Source organism: Hipposideros armiger, unplaced genomic scaffold, assembly GCF_001890085.2.
Source record: "Hipposideros armiger isolate ML-2016 unplaced genomic scaffold, ASM189008v1 scaffold_1050, whole genome shotgun sequence".
NCBI lineage: Eukaryota > Metazoa > Chordata > Mammalia > Chiroptera > Hipposideridae > Hipposideros > Hipposideros armiger.
Genome location: NW_017732400.1, coordinates 481,152 through 501,508, shown reverse-complemented (window position 1 = coordinate 501,508; position 20,357 = coordinate 481,152). Strand labels below are relative to the sequence as shown.

General features: G+C 53.5%; 4 protein-coding genes across 13 annotated transcripts in view; 3 read left to right on the top strand and 1 right to left on the bottom strand.

Annotated features, from left to right (window-relative positions):
• Positions 1 to 2,068, top strand: part of POU5F1 (POU class 5 homeobox 1) — a 33,827-nt gene extending 31,759 nt beyond the window's left edge. The window contains exons 5-8 of the transcript XR_002122696.1: positions 201 to 295; positions 443 to 477; positions 1,606 to 1,711; positions 1,978 to 2,068. The gene's annotated coding sequence lies outside the window, so the exon portion shown is untranslated. The remainder of the gene's footprint in view (positions 1 to 200; positions 296 to 442; positions 478 to 1,605; positions 1,712 to 1,977) is intronic.
• On the bottom strand, positions 615 to 4,483 carry TCF19 (transcription factor 19). 3 transcript variants are annotated; one of them, XM_019631792.1, is made up of 4 exons: positions 4,107 to 4,483; positions 3,131 to 3,664; positions 1,599 to 2,154; positions 615 to 1,351 (listed from the first exon to the last, which is right to left on the bottom strand). In XM_019631792.1, the coding sequence occupies exons 2-4, from the start codon at positions 3,366 to 3,368 to the stop codon at positions 1,114 to 1,116; spliced, it is 1,032 nt and encodes a 343-aa protein (XP_019487337.1). In that variant the 5' UTR covers positions 3,369 to 3,664; positions 4,107 to 4,483; the 3' UTR covers positions 615 to 1,113. The 3 variants fall into 3 exon arrangements, with proteins under 3 accessions (XP_019487337.1, XP_019487338.1, XP_019487336.1); XM_019631793.1 differs by having other exon boundaries at positions 4,325 to 4,483; XM_019631791.1 differs by having other exon boundaries at positions 3,131 to 4,483.
• A 59-nt stretch (positions 4,484 to 4,542) lies between these two features.
• CCHCR1 (coiled-coil alpha-helical rod protein 1) lies at positions 4,543 to 16,373 on the top strand. Of its 8 annotated transcripts, none has more exons than XM_019631871.1 (18): positions 4,543 to 4,612; positions 5,734 to 5,800; positions 5,879 to 6,080; positions 7,453 to 7,756; positions 9,747 to 9,910; positions 10,014 to 10,149; positions 10,368 to 10,388; positions 10,560 to 10,709; positions 11,201 to 11,311; positions 11,408 to 11,514; positions 13,579 to 13,691; positions 13,854 to 13,899; positions 14,035 to 14,171; positions 14,271 to 14,459; positions 14,551 to 14,652; positions 15,444 to 15,595; positions 15,686 to 15,857; positions 16,103 to 16,373. In XM_019631871.1, the coding sequence occupies exons 1-18, from the start codon at positions 4,559 to 4,561 to the stop codon at positions 16,213 to 16,215; spliced, it is 2,340 nt and encodes a 779-aa protein (XP_019487416.1). In that variant the 5' UTR covers positions 4,543 to 4,558; the 3' UTR covers positions 16,216 to 16,373. The 8 variants fall into 8 exon arrangements, with proteins under 8 accessions (XP_019487416.1, XP_019487414.1, XP_019487417.1 ...); XM_019631869.1 differs by having other exon boundaries at positions 10,278 to 10,388; XM_019631872.1 differs by having other exon boundaries at positions 4,562 to 4,657; positions 10,278 to 10,388.
• Positions 16,374 to 18,483: 2,110 nt separating this feature from the next.
• On the top strand, positions 18,484 to 19,970 carry PSORS1C2 (psoriasis susceptibility 1 candidate 2). Its single transcript, XM_019631878.1, has 2 exons — positions 18,484 to 18,602; positions 19,247 to 19,970. The coding sequence occupies exons 1-2, from the start codon at positions 18,548 to 18,550 to the stop codon at positions 19,597 to 19,599; spliced, it is 408 nt and encodes a 135-aa protein (XP_019487423.1). The 5' UTR covers positions 18,484 to 18,547; the 3' UTR covers positions 19,600 to 19,970.
• Positions 19,971 to 20,357: the final 387 nt, after the last annotated feature.

Here is a 20,357-nt window from a genome sequence, read left to right as displayed (position 1 = left end):
AAGGCCTTTTCTAATAAGTATAGAAACACTACTTTGATGGTATCTTGGCTTCGTGTACCGGTCACAGAAGGAAACAAGTATACCGTACATGGGTTAGGTCAATGCACACTGGACCAGACCAGCATCTGCTGTAGCTGGATTACCAGCTTTTCTCTTTTCCCTGGCAGTACTGGCACACCTTGTTTTGTTGTGCTTCACAGGTGTTGCATTTTCTACAAATCAAAGGCAAGGCCCTCCACCAGTAAAGATTATGGCTTACTTTATTGCGATGGTCTCAACATGCAATATCTCTGAGGTACGTCTACCAGTGAAGCTTGTAAAAGTTCTGCCATCTACATGAAACTGACCAAACCCCAACTACCTTATTTTAATGGCATTGGATCTGTTTTCCTTTGAGAAAACTTAATACCTGGATTCCTTTTTTCCCATCTCCCACCTCCAGCTCATCCCCTATATGTGCGCCTTTTCAGTGAACAGGTTTGTATTTCTCTGTCTTTTCTGCTCCTCTCTCAGTCCCCTAAGAATTCATGTTCTCCAACCCTTCCCAAGGCCATTCTCCCAAGAATTGGAAAGCATGAGTATCAGATCCACAAAAAGAATGTTATTTATTTGGAAATGAAAGCAAACCTCTGGAAAGCCAGGCTACAAACAGGATCAGCAATAGGACTCCCCACAATGTAAGGAAGTTTGGGGACGGTGCTCTAGGTTTCCCCCAGAATGCCTCAGGTGATTCCATCCAAGAATGTTGAGAACTCACTTGTTAGGGTCTGGAGCTTACATCTTCCCAGGCATGGTCTCTGCAATTGACGAGTGCTCTGATCACAGACATTCTAGTGTCCATGGCAGCAAGGACCTATGACTTGTAACTGGGAATTTCCAGCTCACTGGCAACTTCCTGTAGGCAGTATTATCTTTGGCAGGAAACCATCTCTTCTCTCACTTTGGCCATGAGGGCCTGTTCTAGACCTTGAATCCATAGCAATGGACCCCAGCCCTGTGGTCATTCCCTCTTGGGCAGGCAAGAGAAGGGGCAGTTCTTAGAACTCACTGGTATTCCTTTGTGTCTACCCATGGCCTGGAGGTGCTAGCTCTCTGGCTCCTTGGTGGTGGGCCTTAGGTCTGGATGGTCACATGACACCCTGGGCACCGGAAGTCAGCTTCCCTAGCAGCCTGGATACTGCAGCCAACACAGGCCACATGGAACCAGCCGTCACAACCATCACACTGAACCCAAGCCACTGTCTCTTCTTGGGGCAGGAAGCAACAAGGGGCTGCACAGGGCTCCCCGCCCCCAATGGCAGGGGGAGTCATGGTGCTCACTGGGTGCTTCAGAGGACGCCCACGAGGATTTCTGAAGAAAGTGACAGAAAAACCAGGGTCACTGCAAACCTGTAGAAGTCTAGTACTTTCCCCTGGATTATACCTGAACTTAGATAGACTCACTAGGCTAATGGTGAACCTGGTTAGGAGCTAACCCAGGTTTTGCCATTCCAACATCTGTTCACTGTCCACCTCCTACCCCCAACTCAAGCAGAGGGCCACCTCTAAAAAGGAATCAAAAGGCAGCGAAACATTGAGACAAGGATCTCTCCACTTACCCACTAGGTGTCAGTGGGGTTTTCTCTACTCGGAGTTTTTTCCTGGGCTCTCCAAAGACTGGTTGGGGGCTCTCAGGAGCCTCTCTCTCATCATCCAATTCTGCCAATACTCGGTGAGCCGATTTCCTCCGATTTCTTGGGGGTGGAGCAGAAGGGGTGGTCCCCACGTCCCCAGGGGGAGTGGGAGCAGGCTGGCTCTGTGGTCGACCCCCACTCCGGGAGAAGGTAAAGGGCTGGGGCTGGAGCTTGCTAAGGCTGCCAATGGAGTTGAGGATCAGCGTGGCTCTTGGTGTGGGGGCCAGGGTGCTGAGGGGGCGCTGTGGAGCCCCCTGTGGGGGCAGCATGGGCCAGAAACCAGCTCCGGTTCTTTCTTCTCTAGACCGTGGGACAGTAATGGCAGCAAAATCTTGAGGTTTGACATGGACTTGCTGAAACATGAAGTAGAACTCCGAGGGGCTGCTTCCTGGGGGCCCTTCAGGGCCAAAGGTCAGAAGGTCGCCATCACTCAACTCCAGCCTGTGACCCCTTGGGAGTCTGACATTATTGACCAAGGTCCCTGTTGATGATGAGGCACCAAAGAGATACAGAGAATGACAAAAACATGACTAGAATCAGGAGTAGAGAAGTCTGGCTCTGTCTGATTTTCTGGGGACCATGAGGAAAAACATGACACCTGTCATCAAATTCTCACATTCTAAGCCCCTCAGCAGGTGACATCAGATATTAAGCACTTTCTGAGTTGGGAACAAGTGTGTATTACATCCTCTCACAGGACATATGGAGGGAACAGACACCTTCCCTCGCCCAGCTCCAACTCAGCATAACTCCAGCCAGGTTCAAATCCTGACTCCACCACTTGCCAGCTCTGACCCTGGAGAAGTGAACCTCTGCCTCAACTTCCTTGTCTGTAAAATGGGGGTGATATTAATGCTCATCTACATTCAATGCATTTAAAACTGCCTGGTTTGATATAAGCACTAAATGAATATTGGCTACTATAGTTATCTAATCCCCACAGCACTCCCCAAACAGACCTTACAAAGCCTTCCGTTTTATCTAAGGAAACTTAAGACTCAGAGAATTGAAGTGACAGGCCTGAGTTTTCACTTGGGGTCAGCGGCAGAACTCAGATGTGAGCCCAGGCCTTTTGAGGCTAGCTGTGAGTCAGGGAGTAAGACACATGCCTATAGCATTAAAACACAATTCAACATCCTAACTCCGCTAAGACAGGAATAAGGTGCCTCAGCAAATCTGGAGGCTGAGGCAAGTCTGAGCTTGGCCCCTGTTGGCCCTAGAACATCCCCACTGTGCTATTTCCCTGACGCCCCAGGTTCTGGCTCTACCTCCCAGGCCCTGAGTGAGCCAAACAGGGACCACCAAGAGTCAACCCTGCAGAGAGCTTCTGACACTGCACGCTTCTGGTGGGAAGATGAGGTCTGGACTACCATTCAACCTGTTGGGGAGTGTGTGAGGCAAGCAGGGTCCCTGTGGAACCCCTTAATCATCCCAGCCCGGAGCTGCTCACCGCTCACCTTGGCTGCTGCAGTCCTCCAGGCTGACCCTCCAGTCATCACCCTGGCGTTCAGCGTGCAGCTCTGCGTGGACTCCAGAGATCAGACCAGGCTCCTGTTGGGGCCTCAGGGCCACATCACACAGGTCAGCCCTGTGGCCCAAACGATAGGTGCATCCAGTGCCACTTGGGGGGTGGAAGGTGTAGAGATCACCGCCCCTGCCACCTCCAATACGCAGCAGCTGAAAGCAGGGCAGCATGGGCGGTGCCCCCTCTGCCCCACCTCTTCCACTTCAGGAATCCATCACTTTCCCCACTCCAGAGCCATGCACGGAGGCCCAAGGTCACTTTCCATCTGATGCAAACTTGGGCTGTGCTTTGTGCAGTTTCAACTTTGAGCACACTCCCTGAGCAGTGCAACTTCAGTCCAAGGATCCTAGGCACGTGATGCAAAACTGGCTGTCAAGTTGCTTTGTACTGAAAAATTCTGGGAAGGTCCCGGTGCAGAGCAAAAACGAACACGTCCTATGGCACTTTAAATGAACCGATCCTCGGTCTGCAAAATATTCGAAAAGCCTTCAATCTGTGCAAGGTAACATACATTAGGCAGCTTCTGGGAACTGTAGGTGTGTGTTGGGCGTCCCACTTCTGTGCAATACTAACTTGTCACTTCAATATAACTTGGAGAAAAGAAGCTTCTTCCTGTCAGACTTGCTTATCCAAATAAGAGTAAGCTAGCCTTCCAGCTCGCCCGCGCCTCTCTCTATTGGCCAACCCCTCGCTCATAACTAGTTTGAACCCCAGTGGGAAGTGACTCCACCGTCACCTCCTCCCAAAAGGCAGTGAAAACGAGTCCCTACGTTCTCCAACAAAGTGGATCTAAACCCCTGCTGCCCGGCTTTTTCGGGTGAGATAAAAATAGAGGAAAGAGCTCCCCGAGATCTTGCAAGACAAACCCAGCCTTTTCCCTTCTCGCCCCAGCCCAGTTTCGGATCTACCGCGCGGTGTAGTCTCGGAGTGGTCTCCTCTCCAGGCAGTGCCAGTCTGTGCGGCGTTCCGGGACCCCTCGGGCTCTGGGCTGGCGCTCCCGCTGCGGTTTGACAGAGAGGGAGCCGGGCCAGGAGCGGAGCGACCTACGCGCGCGGGCAGCTCCGACCCCGCCTTCGGAATTCCCGGGTCCGAACTTCGCGCCTGCGAGCCCGCCCCTCCCCCGTACCGTTCCTGATTGGCCAGCTCTCTGTTCCATTGGGCGGGGCGCTAGCAGGCTCCCCCCGATGTCCCGCCTACCACTTTTTCTGATTAGTTTACAAGTTTTCCCGGGTTCCGGGAGTTAGGAGGAGCTGCCAGGGCGCGGAGATGCCCCAACGTGGTAATTGGGCCGGGCTTTAGACACTACTGCGCCTGCGTGCATCTCTTCCCCGCCTCTTTCCGGCTTTTGAGCGGTCCGCCAATGGGCCCGCTCTGCGCAGGCGCAGTCAGAGGTGGAGGCCAGCGTTGGAGCGAGGTGTGGGGGTGTGTGGTGAAAGGGCAAAGGGGGCTGTCGCGCTAGGTGAGGGGGCTTTCGGGAAGAGTCGATTGGGGGCAGGAAGGGCTGACAAAGGGGTTCGGGGTGGGTTCAGAGGCCCAAAGGGGACGAGGGGTACAGGCGCCGGGTAAAGCAACAGATAAAGGGGTCAGAACAGTCTTAGAGTTAGGGGTCTAGCGGGGTGAAGACTCAGGGGTGTCTGGGGGAGTGAAAAGGGGGACGAACTGAGAGCCAGCTAGAGTGCAGGGAGGCGAGAGGAGGCTGTTGAGTTGAGAGATGAAGGTGAGAATGAGGGAGCAGAGTCATTGAAAGAAAAAGATTAGAATGTAGGGACGGAGGGGGATAGGAATCCCAGATTGAGGAAAAAGTAGATGAATTTGGGTGGAAGGGTGGGAGACCCCGAAGTGCCCTCGCTATGCTCTAGGACTCTGAAGAGAGGAGGGTGGGTGGCAGGAATGAAAGTTGAGGGGATAATAGAGAAACTAAGAGGAAGTTGCTGGAAGGGTTTGGATGAGATGTCAGGAAGCTGGCTTTTCTTCCAGGGGATCTAGGCTGCCTGGATTCCCAGGTGTCCTGGGGAGGCATCCTGCCCTACCTGTAGCCACATTCACCTGGGGCCAGCGTGGGCCAGCGCTTTAATAGGGAAGGACCCAGGAGCCATGGCTTGGTGGTGCCTGGATGGACTTCCCCAAGGCTTTGCTGAGCCATGGAGAGAACTCTGGAGATTGGGCCCCACAGCCCCTGAACTGCACACCTGCTTTCTCACCTCCAACCAAGAATGGCAGAGACTATAGAAACCTAAGAAGAAGGATAAAGGCACCACCCAGACCTGAAAAGTTTGAGTAAAGCCTGAGAGCACCCCCTTAGCCTGTCTCAGTAAAATCCCTCCATCTCATGGTTATCGTCACAGTTCTTTCAGGAACCAGGTTGGGTCAAGCAAGTGATCTTTGGGTGTTTCCTACTTCTTTCTGGGAAGTAGGAAGAGAGGCGCTTAGAGTCTGGTGGACCTGGCTGTTATGGAAAGATAATGACTTTGTTATTTAAGGGGCTTTCTCTTTGGAAGGTTGAATTGGAGTGCCCTTGTTTCTCCTATTGTCCAGGGGAACATAGATGGCTGGATACAGAATCTAGAGACTTCAGATCATGTGGAGATGTTTCGACCTACAGGTCAGTGGGACCTGGCAAGGGGACTGGTGATTGTTTCTTCCTGGGGAACTGACCGTCTTTGTCCTTGTGATTCTTCAGGTTCCACTGGGCTTATTCCCCCATCCCACTTTCAAGTTCGGCCCCTTCCAGCCATGCCAGGGATGGCCCCGACCTGCGTCTCAGACGTTCCCCTGGCCCATCAAGATACCTCAGAGAGGCGGCCAGACAACCAGAAACCTCAAGTGATCATGTGGGAACGGGATGTTTTTGGTGACGGGCAGGAACCAGGGCAGAGAGGCAGGTAGGGGTCCACTGTCAAACTGTTTTCTCAGGCTTGCTTGCCAGTGACCCTTCTTTACTGAAATTTCATACCTTCGTTCAGTAATTTGTTCATTTTCCCATAAGCAATTATTGGTGCCTGCAACTCATAAGTAATAATAAGGGAGCATGATAGACGATAGGGATGGGGATAACAAAAATGAATAGGAGAGATTCTGATATCAAGGAATTCAAATCCAACAGCTGATGATAATAAGCATGATGAGGAAGTTCAAACTGGGACTGTTATTGCGCTAGATGGATTAATCCTGATGGAGTGCAGGCTGTTGGAGCTGACTGTGTTACTTGTCTATGTGTTGTCTGTGATGTTTTGTTAAATTTACGGGAATGTCATTCTGCCATTGTGCTCTAGAGCGTGATTGGAGATCGATCTACCTTGGACCCCATCAAAGAGGAAGGAGCATGATGATGAAGGGGGAGCACTGGAGTGGGTGTCAGGAGACAGAGACACCCTGTTCCTAGTTTGGCTACCAGCTAGGGGTCCTTTGGCCAGTCACTTAATTTCTCTAGGCCAGGGGTTGGCAAACTGCGGCTCACGAGCCACACGCGGCTCTTTGGGTACATTCTGTCTCAAAAGTTTGCCAATCCCTGAAAGAGCCAATCCTATCCCTCACAACAATTTAAAAACAATTTTAAAAGTTTTGCGAGACCTATAAAACAAGTGAAATCACCATGTGAATAATATCCTTTAAACATTTTATAAATGAAACTATGGTAGTTTTATTTTCATTTTTAATTTTACTTCAGAGGCTTGCGAGCTGCAGTTTGCTGACCCCTGGTGGCTCTTCTGTCTCAAAAGTTTGCCGACACCTGCTCTAGGCTATAGTACCCTACTTAAACAAAACAAAACAAAAAAAAACTCCTGTGATCTGGGCCCCAGTGAGGGAGCTGTGCCAACAGCCATGTTATAACTTTATGTGACACCAATAGAGCAGTGAGCTCTCTCCACATCTCCCTCAGGCTTTACCTTGCCCTTAAAACAGAATTCAGAAGCCTGTGCATGTACTTCTAACCTCTCTAATTCAGAGCGTGTGGCCTAAGGATGTGCACATTTCATGTTTAAGACATCTGCTTGTATGTAGTTCTCTCTAGAGGCCATGTTCCATGATCTCAGCCAGGCTTTAGGTCCTGTGAGCCCAGGCATTGGACCTTATGTGCTTAGCAGGGCCTCCATGGATGACTAGGGTGATGGAAATGCAGAGATCCCAATGGCCCAGCTTCATCCCCCCATCTCCGTTTGTGGGAGCAGAGGGATCTCTTCTGTCTCCGTTTAGCCGTTGGCCATCTTCCCAGCCTCAGAGACGGGTCTTAACTGTGCTAACCTGTCTTCGAAGGTCCGTGGAGCGGCAGGGGTCGCAGGCCCTGAGCCAGCAGGCCGAGCTGATCTCTTGGCAGCTGCAAGAGCTGCGGCGGCTGGAGGAGGAGGCCCGGGTCCTGCGGGAGACCTCGCTGCAGCAGAAGATGAGGCTGGAGGCCCAGGCCCTGGAGCTGGAGGCTCTGGCACGGGCGGAGAGGGCCGGCCGAGCTGAAGCCGAGGGCCTGCGTGCTGCCTTGGCTGGGGCTGAGGTTGTCCGGAAGAACCTGGAAGAGGGGAGCCAGCGGGAACTGGAGGAGGTTCAGAGGCTGCACCAGGAGCAGGTGAATGTGGGGGTGGGGAGAGCAGTAGCTTCTCAGCAGACAGCAGGAATGGAAGAAGGCAGTGGAGTGATGAGAAGATGTTTGGTGAAGGCGAGAAAACGTGACCTGGAAAGAGGGAGACCTTGGGTGTTTTTGCTCCTCCTCATAGTGCACTTTTTCCCAGGACTCAGGTGACCTCCCACCACCTGAAGCCCTCCTTCCCCTTCCAGTAGGAAGTACTTTGTCTCCCTGCTTTACTCTGGGTACCCCATTCATCTGGGAGGGCTGGGGGCAGTGGGGGGTGGGCAGCGAGGAGGGTAGGAGTGGGGTCCTGAGGTGGGCTGGGAATGGGAGATTGTTCAGTCAGTCAGCATGTATGGGTGCTTACTTGGCCATACCTGAGATGGGAGCCAGGACTCGGGTGAGCACATCAGCCTGAGTCCCTGCCCTTGTGGGTGGAGCTGACAGCCTAGTGGGACACACACATTCAACACTTGATTTACTCCTAGTTAATTGCAATTGGTAGAGGTGCCCTGAAGGACCAGGAGACCTGACCTGGTAGGGGAGTGAAGGAAGGCCATCCTAGTTAGGAAATGAAACCATAAAGATACTGGAAGAAACCTGGGTGAATTCCTTTGTAACCTCGGAATGGGGACATTCCTTACGTGTGAATCAAAACTGAACCATTAAAGAAAAGATTGGTCCATTGACTTTCTAATACTAAACTTAGGAATGACAAAATAAAAGTAAGATTAAAGGACAAATGATAAACTAGAAAATATAGGTACAGCTCAAATCACAGGAAGCTGCTAATGTCTCCACTGTATAATGTGTGGCTAGAAACTGATAGGGAAACACAGCAATCCAGTTAAAAGATGGACAGAGGAGATAGTTCAAAGAAAAATATAAATGCCTTTAGATTCACAAAAGATGCTTAATGGTAAGTGACATTTGTGCAGAATAAGAGCTGGCTGGTGACGAGATGGGTTGGGTGTCAGTGGGAGCCTGTGTGACACTGGCCAGCGTGTGTGACAGGAGGGGGCCTGAGAGGCTTGAGAGCAGGATGAGAGGGGGCTCTGGGTGGTGATGTGACTGCAAGGCCTCAGGGCCCGTTCAGAACTTTATCTGAAGGGCAGTGAGCAACTAGTGAAATGGGAAAGTGACGTGATGGGATTTGTATTTTATGTCTCAAAAGACTAGTTTTGTGATTTATGTCCAAAAGTTGACTGACTGCGGTGTGGAAATAGTGCCAAAGGGGGCAGACTGGAAATGAGAGTAGCCGCCTCCCTCCTTCCCCATCTGTCCCATGACCCCTCCAGTGTCCCCGACATGCTCACCACTGTTGGAGGTGCAGTAAGAAAAGGACAAGACTCCTACCTTCCTAGAACTTCCTTTTGAACGGGGCGTGGCAGACAGTAAGCACACACACAAGTAAGGTCATCTCAGATGATAATGAGAGCTAAAAGGACAGGAACAGGCGACAGGGCTGAGCGGTGGTGGGTAGGGATCGGAGGGCCTAGGGCGGCCTCCCCGAGGAGGTGGTGTGTGTCTCCTTCACCCCCCAATCTGAGGAGCTGGGTAAGCAGGAGAGTGATAGGAGATGGGCTCAGAGAAGCGGGCAGAGGCCAGGGCACAGCGGGCATTGCAGGCCGAGGGAAGAAGCAGGGTTTTGTTCGAAATGCCATGGTGAGCCACTGGAGGTTTCTAAGCCTGGTTAGGAGATTGCTGCCTTGTCCAGGCCGGAGACAAGGGTGACTTACCTCATGTTGGTGGCAGCAGAGGCGGAGAAGAAGTGAAGATAGGATTTGGGGAAGACCTGACAGGAACTGCTGATAGATTGGAGAGTGATGGGGAAGTAAGGCACCAGGGACTGTCACCATTTGGCATGCACAGTTGGGTTATTGTCTGAGGTCAGAAAGTAGGAGGGGACAAGGCCAAAGCAGGGCAGCTTTGGAAAGCCTGGGTGTGCGAGTGAGCCAGCGCCTGCTGAGCCCTCTCTCTCTTTCCGCAGCTCTCCTCCTTGACACAGGCTCACCAGGAGGCTCTTTCCAGTCTGACCAGCAAAGCGGAGGGTTTGGAGAAGTCTCTGAATGGTCTGGAAACCAGGAGGGCAGAGGAAGCCAGGGAGCTGGCTGAGGCCCAGAGGGACGCCAAGCTGCTGCGGGAGCAGCTCAGGTAAGTGGGGCATGGGGACCCCAAGGCGGGCCCAGCGGTTGGTGGGTGGGGCGGGTCTCCAGGATGCCCTGCTGATGGTACCCTGTTCCCACCCTAACCCTAGCAAGACCCAAGAAGACTTGGAAGTTCAGGTGACCTTGGTTGAGAATCTAAGGAGATATGTGGGGGAACAAGTACCTCCTGAGGTCCACAGTCAGACGTGGGAGTCGGAGCGACAGGAGCTTCTAAAAACTGTACAGGTGAGAAAGTGGAAAGTGCATGTGTGGGGGGTGGGGGTGGGGCGGGAGGCCCAGGTCCCGGGAGAGGGGTGGCCCTGGGGAGAGCAGCATCCCCTGAGGGTGCAGACAGGCCGCTCTCCTGCTGGCAGCACTTGCAGGAGGACCGGGACGGCCTGCATACGACAGTGGGGCTGCTACAGGTGCGCGTGCAGAGCCTGACACACATCCTGTCCCTGCAGGAGCAGGAGCTGGCCAGGAAGGTATGCCGGGCCTGCCTGTGGGGGTGGTCAGGGGCTGAGGACTTTCCTTCCCTGAACACTGGTCTTGCTGCAACTGCCTGGGGGCACAGAAGAGCAACCAAGATGCTGCCTCCTTCCTCTGCTCCCTCAGGAGCCCACACTCTGTCCGTCCGTGTCCCCCCCGCCCTGAAGGTTCAGCCCTTGGATCCTCTGAAGCCTGAGTTTACCGGGAAGTGCCAGTCTCTGCTGAAGCACTGGCGGGAGAAGGTGTTTGCCCTGATGGTGCAGCTGAAGGCCCAGGAGCTGGAACACAGAGCATGCGTGGAGCAGCTGAAGGCACAGGTCGCCTGTCGCCCTTTCTTCCCATGTTCTTCCCCCAGCTTGCTTTTTACATAAGGGATGGCATTCATTCAACAAATATTAGTGTGTGGTTACCACATGCTGGGAACACAGCCCTGAACAAAGACAAGTACCTGCTCTCATGAGCTTAGGTTCTGGAGCAGATGCATAGCAGGCAAGCAGACAATTAGATAAGGCCAGGTCATTATGTGTGCTGTGAAAAAGGTGAACAATCACGTGACAGAGACTGCGGGGTGGGGTGGGGGCGCAGCCTCAGGCAGGATGCCCAGGAATGGCCTCTCGGAGGAGGTGGCATGTGCAGGTCCTTGTGGGTCACAGGGTAGTTCCTCAAGGTGTGGGCACATGGAACATGCTTCTGGAAGGAAGCCGTGGCTTCCATTCTTAGGAACCCAAGCTTCTGGTCTCCCTGTATGGCGTTCTTGCAGAGACCTCTGCGTCTGCCCCTCAGTGTCCTGCCTCCTGTCCTCCCCCAGGTGGCAGAGCTCCAGGAAAGAGCCGCAGCCCAGAGCCAGGAGCAGGCTGTCCTGCAGCGCTCCCTGGAGGACAAAGCCGCAGAGGTGGAGGTGGAGCGGGTGGGCGCCAAGGTCAGTGTCGAGGCAGGCAGAGGCTAAGGATGGGCTGGGAAGCCGGGTCTGTGGGCCGGGCCGGGAGGGACCCTGTTCTTTATGGCATCCTTCCAGGCCCTGCACATGGAGCTGAGCCGCGCCCAGGAAGCCTGGCGCCAGCGGCAGCAGCAGACAGCCACGGCTGAGGAGCAGCAAAAGCTCGTGGCCAGTGCCGTCAGCAGGTATCAGGGATGGGGTGCGGGTGGGAGGTAGTGTTTCTGCTTCCCCAGCCTCCTGTGCACCTTGGAGTTAAGATATCAGGTGAGAGGGGCTGGAAAGCTGGCTCCTAGAGGAACAGGACAGAGGTATTTAGCCTGTAGAAGCTCCTGTATTTATTTTTCCTGGGGCAGCCCCGCCACATTCACACCAGGGTCATTTGTTAGGACTCCCTCTGGACATTTGGTGGAGCTGAGGCAGCACGTCCTGCTGCGGTCTGGTCCAGGAACATCCTGAGCTAATGGGGCACCTGCGAGGATCCCCACCTTCAGAGTTGTTTGAGGATGGGGAGTGTGGATACTCGGTCTTTCCCTTTTCTCTTTACAGTTTTACAGGCATGCCCTGATTACTTGGAAAAACATTTTATTTATTTTTTAAAGCTGTACACTTACTGGCTTATAGATATTCCATCTAAAACGTATGAGTTTCCTTCTTAATTACAAGCCTGTGTCTCTCGTACCAGCTTCCTGGGTGTTTCCTTATATAACCTTTAGAAAGACCTCTCAGGAGAAACTCAAGCTTCTCTGTGCTGGGAACATCCCTCCTCAGCCTTGGTCATTGGAGCACCTGGGCCACGTGGAGCGCTGAGCACAGGGCCTGGCTTGTTGCCTGCAGTCTAAATGCTTACTGTTAGCGGCTCTTCCTGATGGGTCACCTAATTGGTTTAACGAAACTGGTGCAGGATGGGTCCTTGTCCACCCACCCCTTCTGTTGGATTTGTATCTTGGGTACTAATTTAACTTTAAAAAGTGACGAAAGTAAAACATAATACAGAACAAAAGAGCCATTGAGGTGAAAAAAATTGATGAAAGATTTTAGACATGCAGGGAATTAGGCCAGTTAGTCACGCAGACTCAGTCCATCAATGTGCTCCTACCCCCAGGAGAACAGGAAGATAGGCTGTGGACAGGTTTTTCTTTGGTACCAGAACACCACTGAAATGGTTCTTGCTAGTGACTTGTTGCCAAAAAGTACATGAGGCATGAAACAGCCCAAGCTCAGTCTGTTGTCAGTTGTTAGATAATCTCTAGATGGCTTGGAGACCTTATCAGAAAATGGCTTTAGTAAGAGCCACAGAAGATGCTGGAAGCACCCATTCAGACAATTTTCCGGTGAAAGGGGCCTCTGTTATGCTGCTGGCGCAGACCTGGACTCCCCAGGGGGTTCCAGCCTGGCCCTTAGATGCTGCTTTGGCCATTCCCTGGGGGCCTGTTTAGACTTCTCAGCTTTTGTGAGCCAGCTGATAAAGCCACGCACCTGACCTTCACTGGTATCAGAGAATTGTCGGAGGGGATAACTTTGATCTCTGATGCATAATAGTGATCAAAAAACAGGTTGTGAGAAATAAGCTTTGAAGCATGCTTGAAAAGATACACAGTTGTTTCATGCCATCTTTGGGCAAGGGCCGCTTAGAAAGCTGGTGGGAGCTATGGCCTTTGTTCTTTAGAAAAATGCACGTAAGCCCACACACCCCAAACGTGGCACATGTGCCAGGAGAGTCCCCAAACCTGAAGAGAGGTGTCCAGGGGCCTGCAGGTGGAGAAATCTAAATCAGCTAGCGATTAGCCAGCCTGCTGAGCACTCATGTTAGCCCTCGTAGAGTCATTGGTACTCGACCCTTGACTGTGTTGTGGCATCTGGGTCCGGATTAGGTATGGCCTGTGAACTTCGTCATTTTCCTGCAGGACTGTTATTAATGGTACTGATCGCTAGGACCCAGATGAGAAGCTTACCACTGGAATAGCTATGCTTTTATTACAAGCAACTGGATCATTTTTATCTGGCAATCACTAAGGGGCCTAAGCCCTCAGGTTTTTTTTATCGGCTGAGTAGCCCAGCCCTACTGACAGGGCACAGAGCTGGGGCCCCCTACCCTTGGCTTCAGCTTCACTTTTCCCCGCTCCGATTCCCCTTGCCTGCTTTCCCCACGCCCACAGCAGTACAGATAGAGGGAGTTGTCCCTACAAGGCACTCCAAGTCCTTTTGGGAATGAGGTGGGGTGGAAGGTCATGACCTTGTGCCTCCTCCAGCTTTCAGACCTGGCTCCAGAGCACCATGGCCGAGGTGGAGCAGGCCGCAGCCCGGCTTCCCAGCCTCAGCAGCCGAGTCAGCTATGCTGTCCGCAAAGTCCACACCATTCAGGGTGGGTAGGGTGACTGCCCGTGTGCCCGACCCACCAGCTCTCATCCCACACCCATCCTGTTTTCTTCTCACCCATCCGTGCATCTCTTTCCCTTACTCCCCCATCTCCCCTTTCCTCCTCCACACACTCATCAGTCTATTGCTGTCACCTTTTCTCCCCCAGGCCTGATGGCTCGAAAACTGACCCTTGCTCAGCTGCGCCAGGAGAGGTGAAGTTTGGGGGACGGCGGTGGGGCTTTAAGGTGTTAGTTGCTGGGACCCAAAACAGTAGGACTGAGGAGGGATGGGGGCTTAGGGGTCGGGCAGCTGGGTGATCTCCCCCACTCTGTTTCTCCCCATCTCAGCTGCCCCCCGCCCCCACCCACCATGGATGTGAGCCTTGAGCTGGAGCAGCTGCGGGAGGAACGGAATCGCCTGGACGCAGAACTGCAGCTGAGTGCCCATATCCTCCAGCAGGAGGTGGGCCGTGCCCGCGAGCAAGGTACACCTGGCCTTGGGGTCACAGGTGCACTGGGGGCAAGAGGTGGGAAGAGCTGGGGTCTAGGCGTGGAGAGGCCAAGTGAGCGCCACCCCTTCCCAGGGGAGGCAGAGCGGCAGCAGCTTAGTGAGGTCGCCCAGCAGCTGGAGCGGGAGCTGCAGCGCACCCAGGAGTCCCTGGCCAGTGTGGGGCTGCAGCTGGAAGCCGCTCGCCAGGGCCAGCAAGAGAGCACAGAGGAGGCCGCGAGTCTGCGGCAGGAGCTGACCCAGCAGCAGGAGGTCTACGGGCAAGGTGTGCTGAGGGGAAATGGTGTGCCCTCGGAGGGTGGGCGGGACCATGCTGCACAGCTCCCCCACACACCCCCTCTGCACCGTCACCCCAGCTCTGCAAGAGAAAGTGGCCGAAGTGGAAACCCGGCTGCGGGAACAGCTCTCGGAAACAGAAAGGAGACTGAATGAGGCTCGGAGGGAGCATGCCAAGGCCGGTGAGGTTTGCCAGGTGGATGTGGGCTTCCAGGGAGAAGAAGTATGGAGACAAGGTTATTTAAAAAAGTTTTTGTAAAACTTTCTTTGAAGTATGAAGGTAATGAAGTTATCAGGGAGTGGCACAGCTGAGTTCTCAGGTAGCAAACACACCCATATGGCAGCACCCAAATCAAGTGACCAGCCCTGGAGCCCCTGCAGCCCCTCCCAGTCACTCCCCGCCACAAAGGCAACCACCATCCAACGTCTTCCAGCAATAATTATCGCCAGCTTTTTATTTGGAAAAATTTCAAACACCTAGACAAGTTAGAATTGTGTGCTGACGCTCACATGCCTTCTCTAACTTGATGCAGCTCTTACCTTTTGCCACATTTGCTCTCTACATATACACGTTGATATATACACTTTTGGGGAGTTATTTAAAGTAAATTACAAACATCATGACTGTTGACCTGCATCTCCTACAGAGTAAGATCCCCTATATAACCTCAATTCCATTGTTACCCTTTAAGAAACTGAAAATCTAACACCCAGTCCATATCCAGATTTCCCCTAAGTGACTCCTGGAAAGTTCTGGGGTGAGAGAGGTAGTTGGGGTTCCCAGATTCAGGACCCTAGAGCATCAGCCACCTCTCCACTGTTCAGAAGAGATTGAGTCAGAGTGTAAGTGGCTCCCCTGAGTCACAGCTGGGGATCCAGAATCCTGCCCATCGGTCCAGTCCTGTTTTCATGGTGCCTTGCTGCCTCTGGGCTGGCCCACACCTGTCCCCTCTGTGCCCTGGTTTCCCCATAGTGGTCTCCCTGCGCCAGATCCAGCGCAAAGCCACCCGGGAAAAGGAGCGGAACCAGGAGCTCAGGCGCCTGCAGGATGAGGCCCGGAAGGAGGAGGGCCTGCGGCTGAGCCAGCGCCTGCAGGAGCTGGAGAGGGACAGTGACCTCATGCTGGTGAGGAGGCAGGGAAGGGCCCTTGGGCTGGTTGGGGAGTAGAGGTGTGGCAAGTGGGGGAGGCTGTGCGTTTAACCCTCTCCTCCCCAGGCCACCTTGCAGCAGGAGGGTCTCCTCTCCCGTTACAAGCAGCAGCGACTGTTGGCAGTTCTTCCTTCCCTGCTGAATAAGGCGACATCCGTGGAGTCCAGCCCTAGGCCTTCAGGCTCATCAGCGCCCGGACCTCCAGCCGCAGCACTCTCCACCAGGGAGCCCATAAAAGGTAGTGGTCTAAGTGGGAAGGGACAGATGGGGGCTTTGGGAGCCTCTATCCCAGACACTCCTGAGTGCATGTGCGTTGTCCTCTGTAACCCCTGGAGGCCCCCAGCCTCCTTTGTCCACACCGCCTTGGACCGGAGAACCTCCTTCCTTGTAACCCTGCCGTCCTCTGGCAGCCCTGGTTCTCTGCACTTAACCACGACAGCCTTCTTTTGTATGGCTCCTATCCTTTGGGGTCTTCTTTCCCAGGATCCCTCTCTGTCCTGCTCGATGACCTGCAGGGCCTGAGCGAGGCCATTTCCAAAGAGGAAGCTATTTCTCAAGGAGACAGCCAGAACGATCCTGCACCCATCTGCCATTGAGCAGCTGGCAGCTCATGGGGGCCAGGGGGCTAGGAGGATCGTGGAGAAGTGGAATTTGGGGGGACCAGTCCAGCCCTCTTCCCCATCCAGATGCCCTTGGGGACACCAGCCACCAAAATGTTTGTGAATTCTGAGGCTCAATAAAGATGACTACAGTAGGAGCTGTTTGGACATGCGCTCTGGGAACACAAGGGACTTCTCCCTACAGCCACCTCTCCTCTCGGATATGTGGAGGGTTGTCCCACACATAGCTCTTCCTCTAGATGGCACCTTTTCCAAAACCCTCTTCCTAGGCTGCTTGGGAAGTTTTTTGAGAAGCTCCGGGTTTTATTTTATTTTTTTAAAGATTTTATTGGGGGAATTGAGGGAAGGGAACAGACAAGTTGCTCTCCTTTTGTTCTTCAGTCTAATTGTGGAGCACGTCACTTCACTGGCCCATGTTGGCGATGTGATCATTGCGTTCTTTCTGGCTGAGGCAGATCGGTCGCCGGCCATTGGATGGCAGCTCACAGCAGCTCATGCTGGCTGCCAGCCACTCACAGCTTACGGCAGCCCACTGCAGCCTATGCCGTTTCCGGTGACTCAGGGCAGCCAATGCTCCGGGTTGAGCTATTGTTCACCATCTTAGCTGTAGAGGGTTCAGCGTCACTGGCCCATGTGGGATCCGAACCAGCGGCCCTACTGCTCAGAGCTCGCGCTCCCAAGCCAACTCTTAACCAACAAGCTACTCGGCTGGCCCACTCCGGGTTTTCTTTATTCTCTACTTTTGTATTGAAACTGTTTACGTCTGGAAGATGACCAGTGCCATGAGTGAGGAAGATGAAACATTAACTCCCTCAACAGGAATCTCAGAGCCAGGCAGTGCTCTGGCTCAGGGTCCACTGCGGGGGCTTGATGGGCAGGTCCTTGCTCCTGGGCACTTACATTCTAAGGGGAGGACACAGTGGACAGACCTAAATGAACAAACAAGCATTTCAAACAAGTGCTATGAAGAGAAACTAAACGGCAGTGATGTGATAGAAACTGACTGTGGGCCAGGGCGGCATCAGGTGAGGGGACAGTAAAGGCCTCCCTGTTGTGCTGAGACCTGAGTGGGGTGAGGAGCTGGTGCACCCACTGGGAGAGTGTGCAGCGGGCAGGCATGCGCAGAGCCCAGAAGGGAGAGTGCGGGAGGGTGCTGCAGGGAACCGCCAAGACAGGACTTAACGCTGAGTCGGTAGAAAGCCCTCGGAGTGCCTCTTTCAACAGAAGTAACCACACAATTTGATTTGTTTTTAAGAGACATGTTGGCTGGCTGTGGGTGTGGGGCAGGATGAAGAGGCCAATTAGGAGGGTATGGGGAGGCTGGGGGAGAGGGAGCTCTCACATGGGGCAAGGACTGGTGGCTTTGTGGTAAGCCACAGAGGGACAGTGGTGTCCCTTACGGCTGGGGAGAGACTAAGTGGGGAACAACTTGGAGAGAAAGTGGGTTCTGTTTTGAATATTACTTCTGAGGCTGATTTAGACCTGCAGGCAAAGGAGTCCTTCCTGAAGGAAAGTTCTAGCAGGATCCCTGAGAGACTTAGACAAGACTTCAACGGAGACCCACAGGATGAGGGGAGGGAGAAGGTGGGCACCGAGCTGGAGCCAAGGACCACGGGAAGGGGCTTGAGGGGCGAGAGGAGATTCCAGAGGGAGGACGAGTCTGGGATGACCGAGAGCTGAGGCAGCCTCTTCCTGTCCTCTTGGCCGTGACTGATGGAACCAGGTCTGAGGTGGGGCGAAAGAATCAGGATGTCCTCGTTTCCTTCCTCACCGTCAGTCAGCTTGGGTGGTTGTCACTGCTCGGAGGCCCCCTGTGTGCCTGAAGAAGGCACACTGGACAGCAGTCCGCTTGGTTCCTGAGGCGAGTGGAAGTTCGGAGCCCCGCCCTGTATTACACTGCTTCCGCACGCCTGGTTACACCATTCCTTGGCTTCTAGTGACTTTGAGGAATGAAAGCTGGAAGTCCCTGTGGTTATAGAGATGACTGGTGGACACTGATTGCTGCAGGGTGTGTGTAAGGAGGACATGAAAACAAGGCTGGGGTGACCAAGGTCTAGGTCATCGGTAAAGCCATGTTGACTGGGTCCTGAGCTGGGGGACTAAAATGAGGGACGCCAGCCTCAGAGGTTACACACATCAGCCATGGCCTTCCAAACGGGTTTGACCAGTTAGGTTCTGATTCCTTTGGTCACTGGGCTGGCCCCACCCGAGAGATTCACTTCCTCTTTTCGCTCCCATATAAAGCCTCTTGGGGTTCCCAGGCATCCAGACAGAGCCCACCCCTGGCTTTGGGGACCAGGAGACAGCCATGATGCTCAACTGGAAGCTACTGGGGATCCTGGTCTTTTGCCTGTACACCGGAGGTGAGCTGGGAATAGAGGCCAGGAGTGCAATTTTGGGTGACGGGGAATGGTCAAGGTGAGAGGAGGGTGACCTCTAAGAAGGAAGGGAGTGAACAGGATACAAGGGATGGAGGAGGTTGTGGGGATTTGTGTGAGCGGAAGAGGTAAGGGGATGCAGGGGATGTGGGAGTTGCATGTAGCTCAGGATAAGTGATTGCTGGTTGGGGTATAGCTCCATGCGGTGATTTAGACCAAAATTCAGGTGTGTGGAGCTGAGGGCTGTTAAGGAGGGTGGAGGTCCTTGTAGAGGTGGGGGCTGGGTGCTACATGGGGCCAAGGTGTAGACCATTTGGGGGCTGCAGACCAGCAGAGGCACCATGCCAATGGGCTGTCCCAACCAGGGTTGGATGGAGCTTATTTGAGGGTCCTTTCAGTTTAAAGTTCAAGTTAATGGTTCAGGACAGAGTTTTCATGTCATTTTAAGATCACCTTGGTATTTTGCAAATGTGTGGAGAGCTCTTTGAGAGTTACTTCTGAGGTCTGTTTGTGGGATTAGCTCAGGCTGTGGTCCATCGCAGATGGGCTGTGCTCCCAGGGTCTGGGAGCTGGGCTGGGGCTGGATCTGGCCCTCACCACCTCTTACCTTTCTCCTTCCCACTCTATAGGCATCTCAGGCAGTGGAGACCACCCCTCTCCCCCACCCACAGAGGCTGGAGAGGAGGGCTCCCCAACATTACCTCAGGGCCCCCCAATTCCTGGTGAGCCCTGGCCAGGGGCACCCCCTCTCTTTGAGGACCCTCCCCCTCCAGGCCCCAGTCGTCCCTGGAGAGACCTGCCTGAATCTGGAGTCTGGCCTCCTGAGCCTCCTAGAACCGATCCCCCTAAACCTCCTCTGCCTGACGACCCCTGGCCAGCAGGACCCCAGCCTCCAGAAAACCCCTGGCCACCTGCCCCTGAGGTGGACCACAGGCCTCAGGAGGAGCCAGACCTTGATCCACCCCGGGAAGATTACAGATAACCACATCCCCAGAGGTGCCCTGGGCCTCCGGGCAGAGTGCACGCAAGCCCATCTCTACCTTCTGATTCCCCTTGAATTCTTCCCAATTTAGCCTAACTCCTTGATCCCCTTCCTCATTCCCTCAATTGTGTTCTGAACCCTGAATGTGTCACTCTCAATATTTTCCATCCCCTCCTGAGATCCATACTTAGCCCCCACAGTTCCCCTCCGTTTTTCTCTGCCGCCTAAGCGTCTAAGCGTACACCCCTGCCTGACGTGCAGGCCTCTCCCCTGTACTTGCGTCCCATCTCTTCCCCACCGGCTGGCGCTCTGTGTTTTCTGCTGCCCCCTGGTGGCGAACGGCTGGGAACCATCAGGAGACAATGATAGTGCTTCCACAAAATGAAAAAATAAAAACTGTTTTCTTAATTTAGAATCTAGGCTCCTCCTTTGCCAGTGATTCTGTCTTTGAATATTCAGATGCCCTCCTCACAGCCACATGCCTCCAGAGATCTGGAATAATTTGAGTTCCTGGCTTGCCATATGCATCAGGATGTGGAGCTCTCAGCCCAAGGGGGGTTGGAATTGGAACTATTAGAGTTACAAGGACATTCAAACCCACATTTCTTACATTCTGGGACCCCTATTTTGAAGAATTCTCATTTTTTATTTTTAATTTTTTTTAGCTGAGCCATCCTGCCACCTGTTGGCAGCTCAGCGGCTGCTCAGCTCGGGCCAGGACTTGAACCGCTGTTGCTCAGAGCGCGCACTCTCTGGAG

What these genes read in the sequence shown, in the direction of transcription:
- TCF19 (XM_019631791.1), bottom strand. Translation starts at nt 3,368, where the DNA reads ATGCTGCCCTGCTTTCAGCTGCTGCGTATTGGAGGTGGCAGGGGCGGT. An exon ending in GGAGGACTGCAGCAGCCAAG is followed by an intron (nt 2,155 to 3,130) that starts GTGAGCGGTGAG and finishes CATCATCAACAG; the next exon opens with GGACCTTGGTCAATAATGTC. An exon ending in ACCCCACTGACACCTAGTGG is followed by an intron (nt 1,352 to 1,598) that starts GTAAGTGGAGAG and finishes CACTTTCTTCAG; the next exon opens with AAATCCTCGTGGGCGTCCTC.
- CCHCR1 (XM_019631869.1), top strand. Translation starts at nt 4,559, where the DNA reads ATGGGCCCGCTCTGCGCAGGCGCAGTCAGAGGTGGAGGCCAGCGTTGG. An exon ending in AGCTTCTAAAAACTGTACAG is followed by an intron (nt 10,150 to 10,277) that starts GTGAGAAAGTGG and finishes TCCTGCTGGCAG; the next exon opens with CACTTGCAGGAGGACCGGGA. An exon ending in GCTCAGCTGCGCCAGGAGAG is followed by an intron (nt 13,900 to 14,034) that starts GTGAAGTTTGGG and finishes TCCCCATCTCAG; the next exon opens with CTGCCCCCCGCCCCCACCCA.
- PSORS1C2 (XM_019631878.1), top strand. Translation starts at nt 18,548, where the DNA reads ATGATGCTCAACTGGAAGCTACTGGGGATCCTGGTCTTTTGCCTGTAC. An exon ending in CTTTTGCCTGTACACCGGAG is followed by an intron (nt 18,603 to 19,246) that starts GTGAGCTGGGAA and finishes CCCACTCTATAG; the next exon opens with GCATCTCAGGCAGTGGAGAC.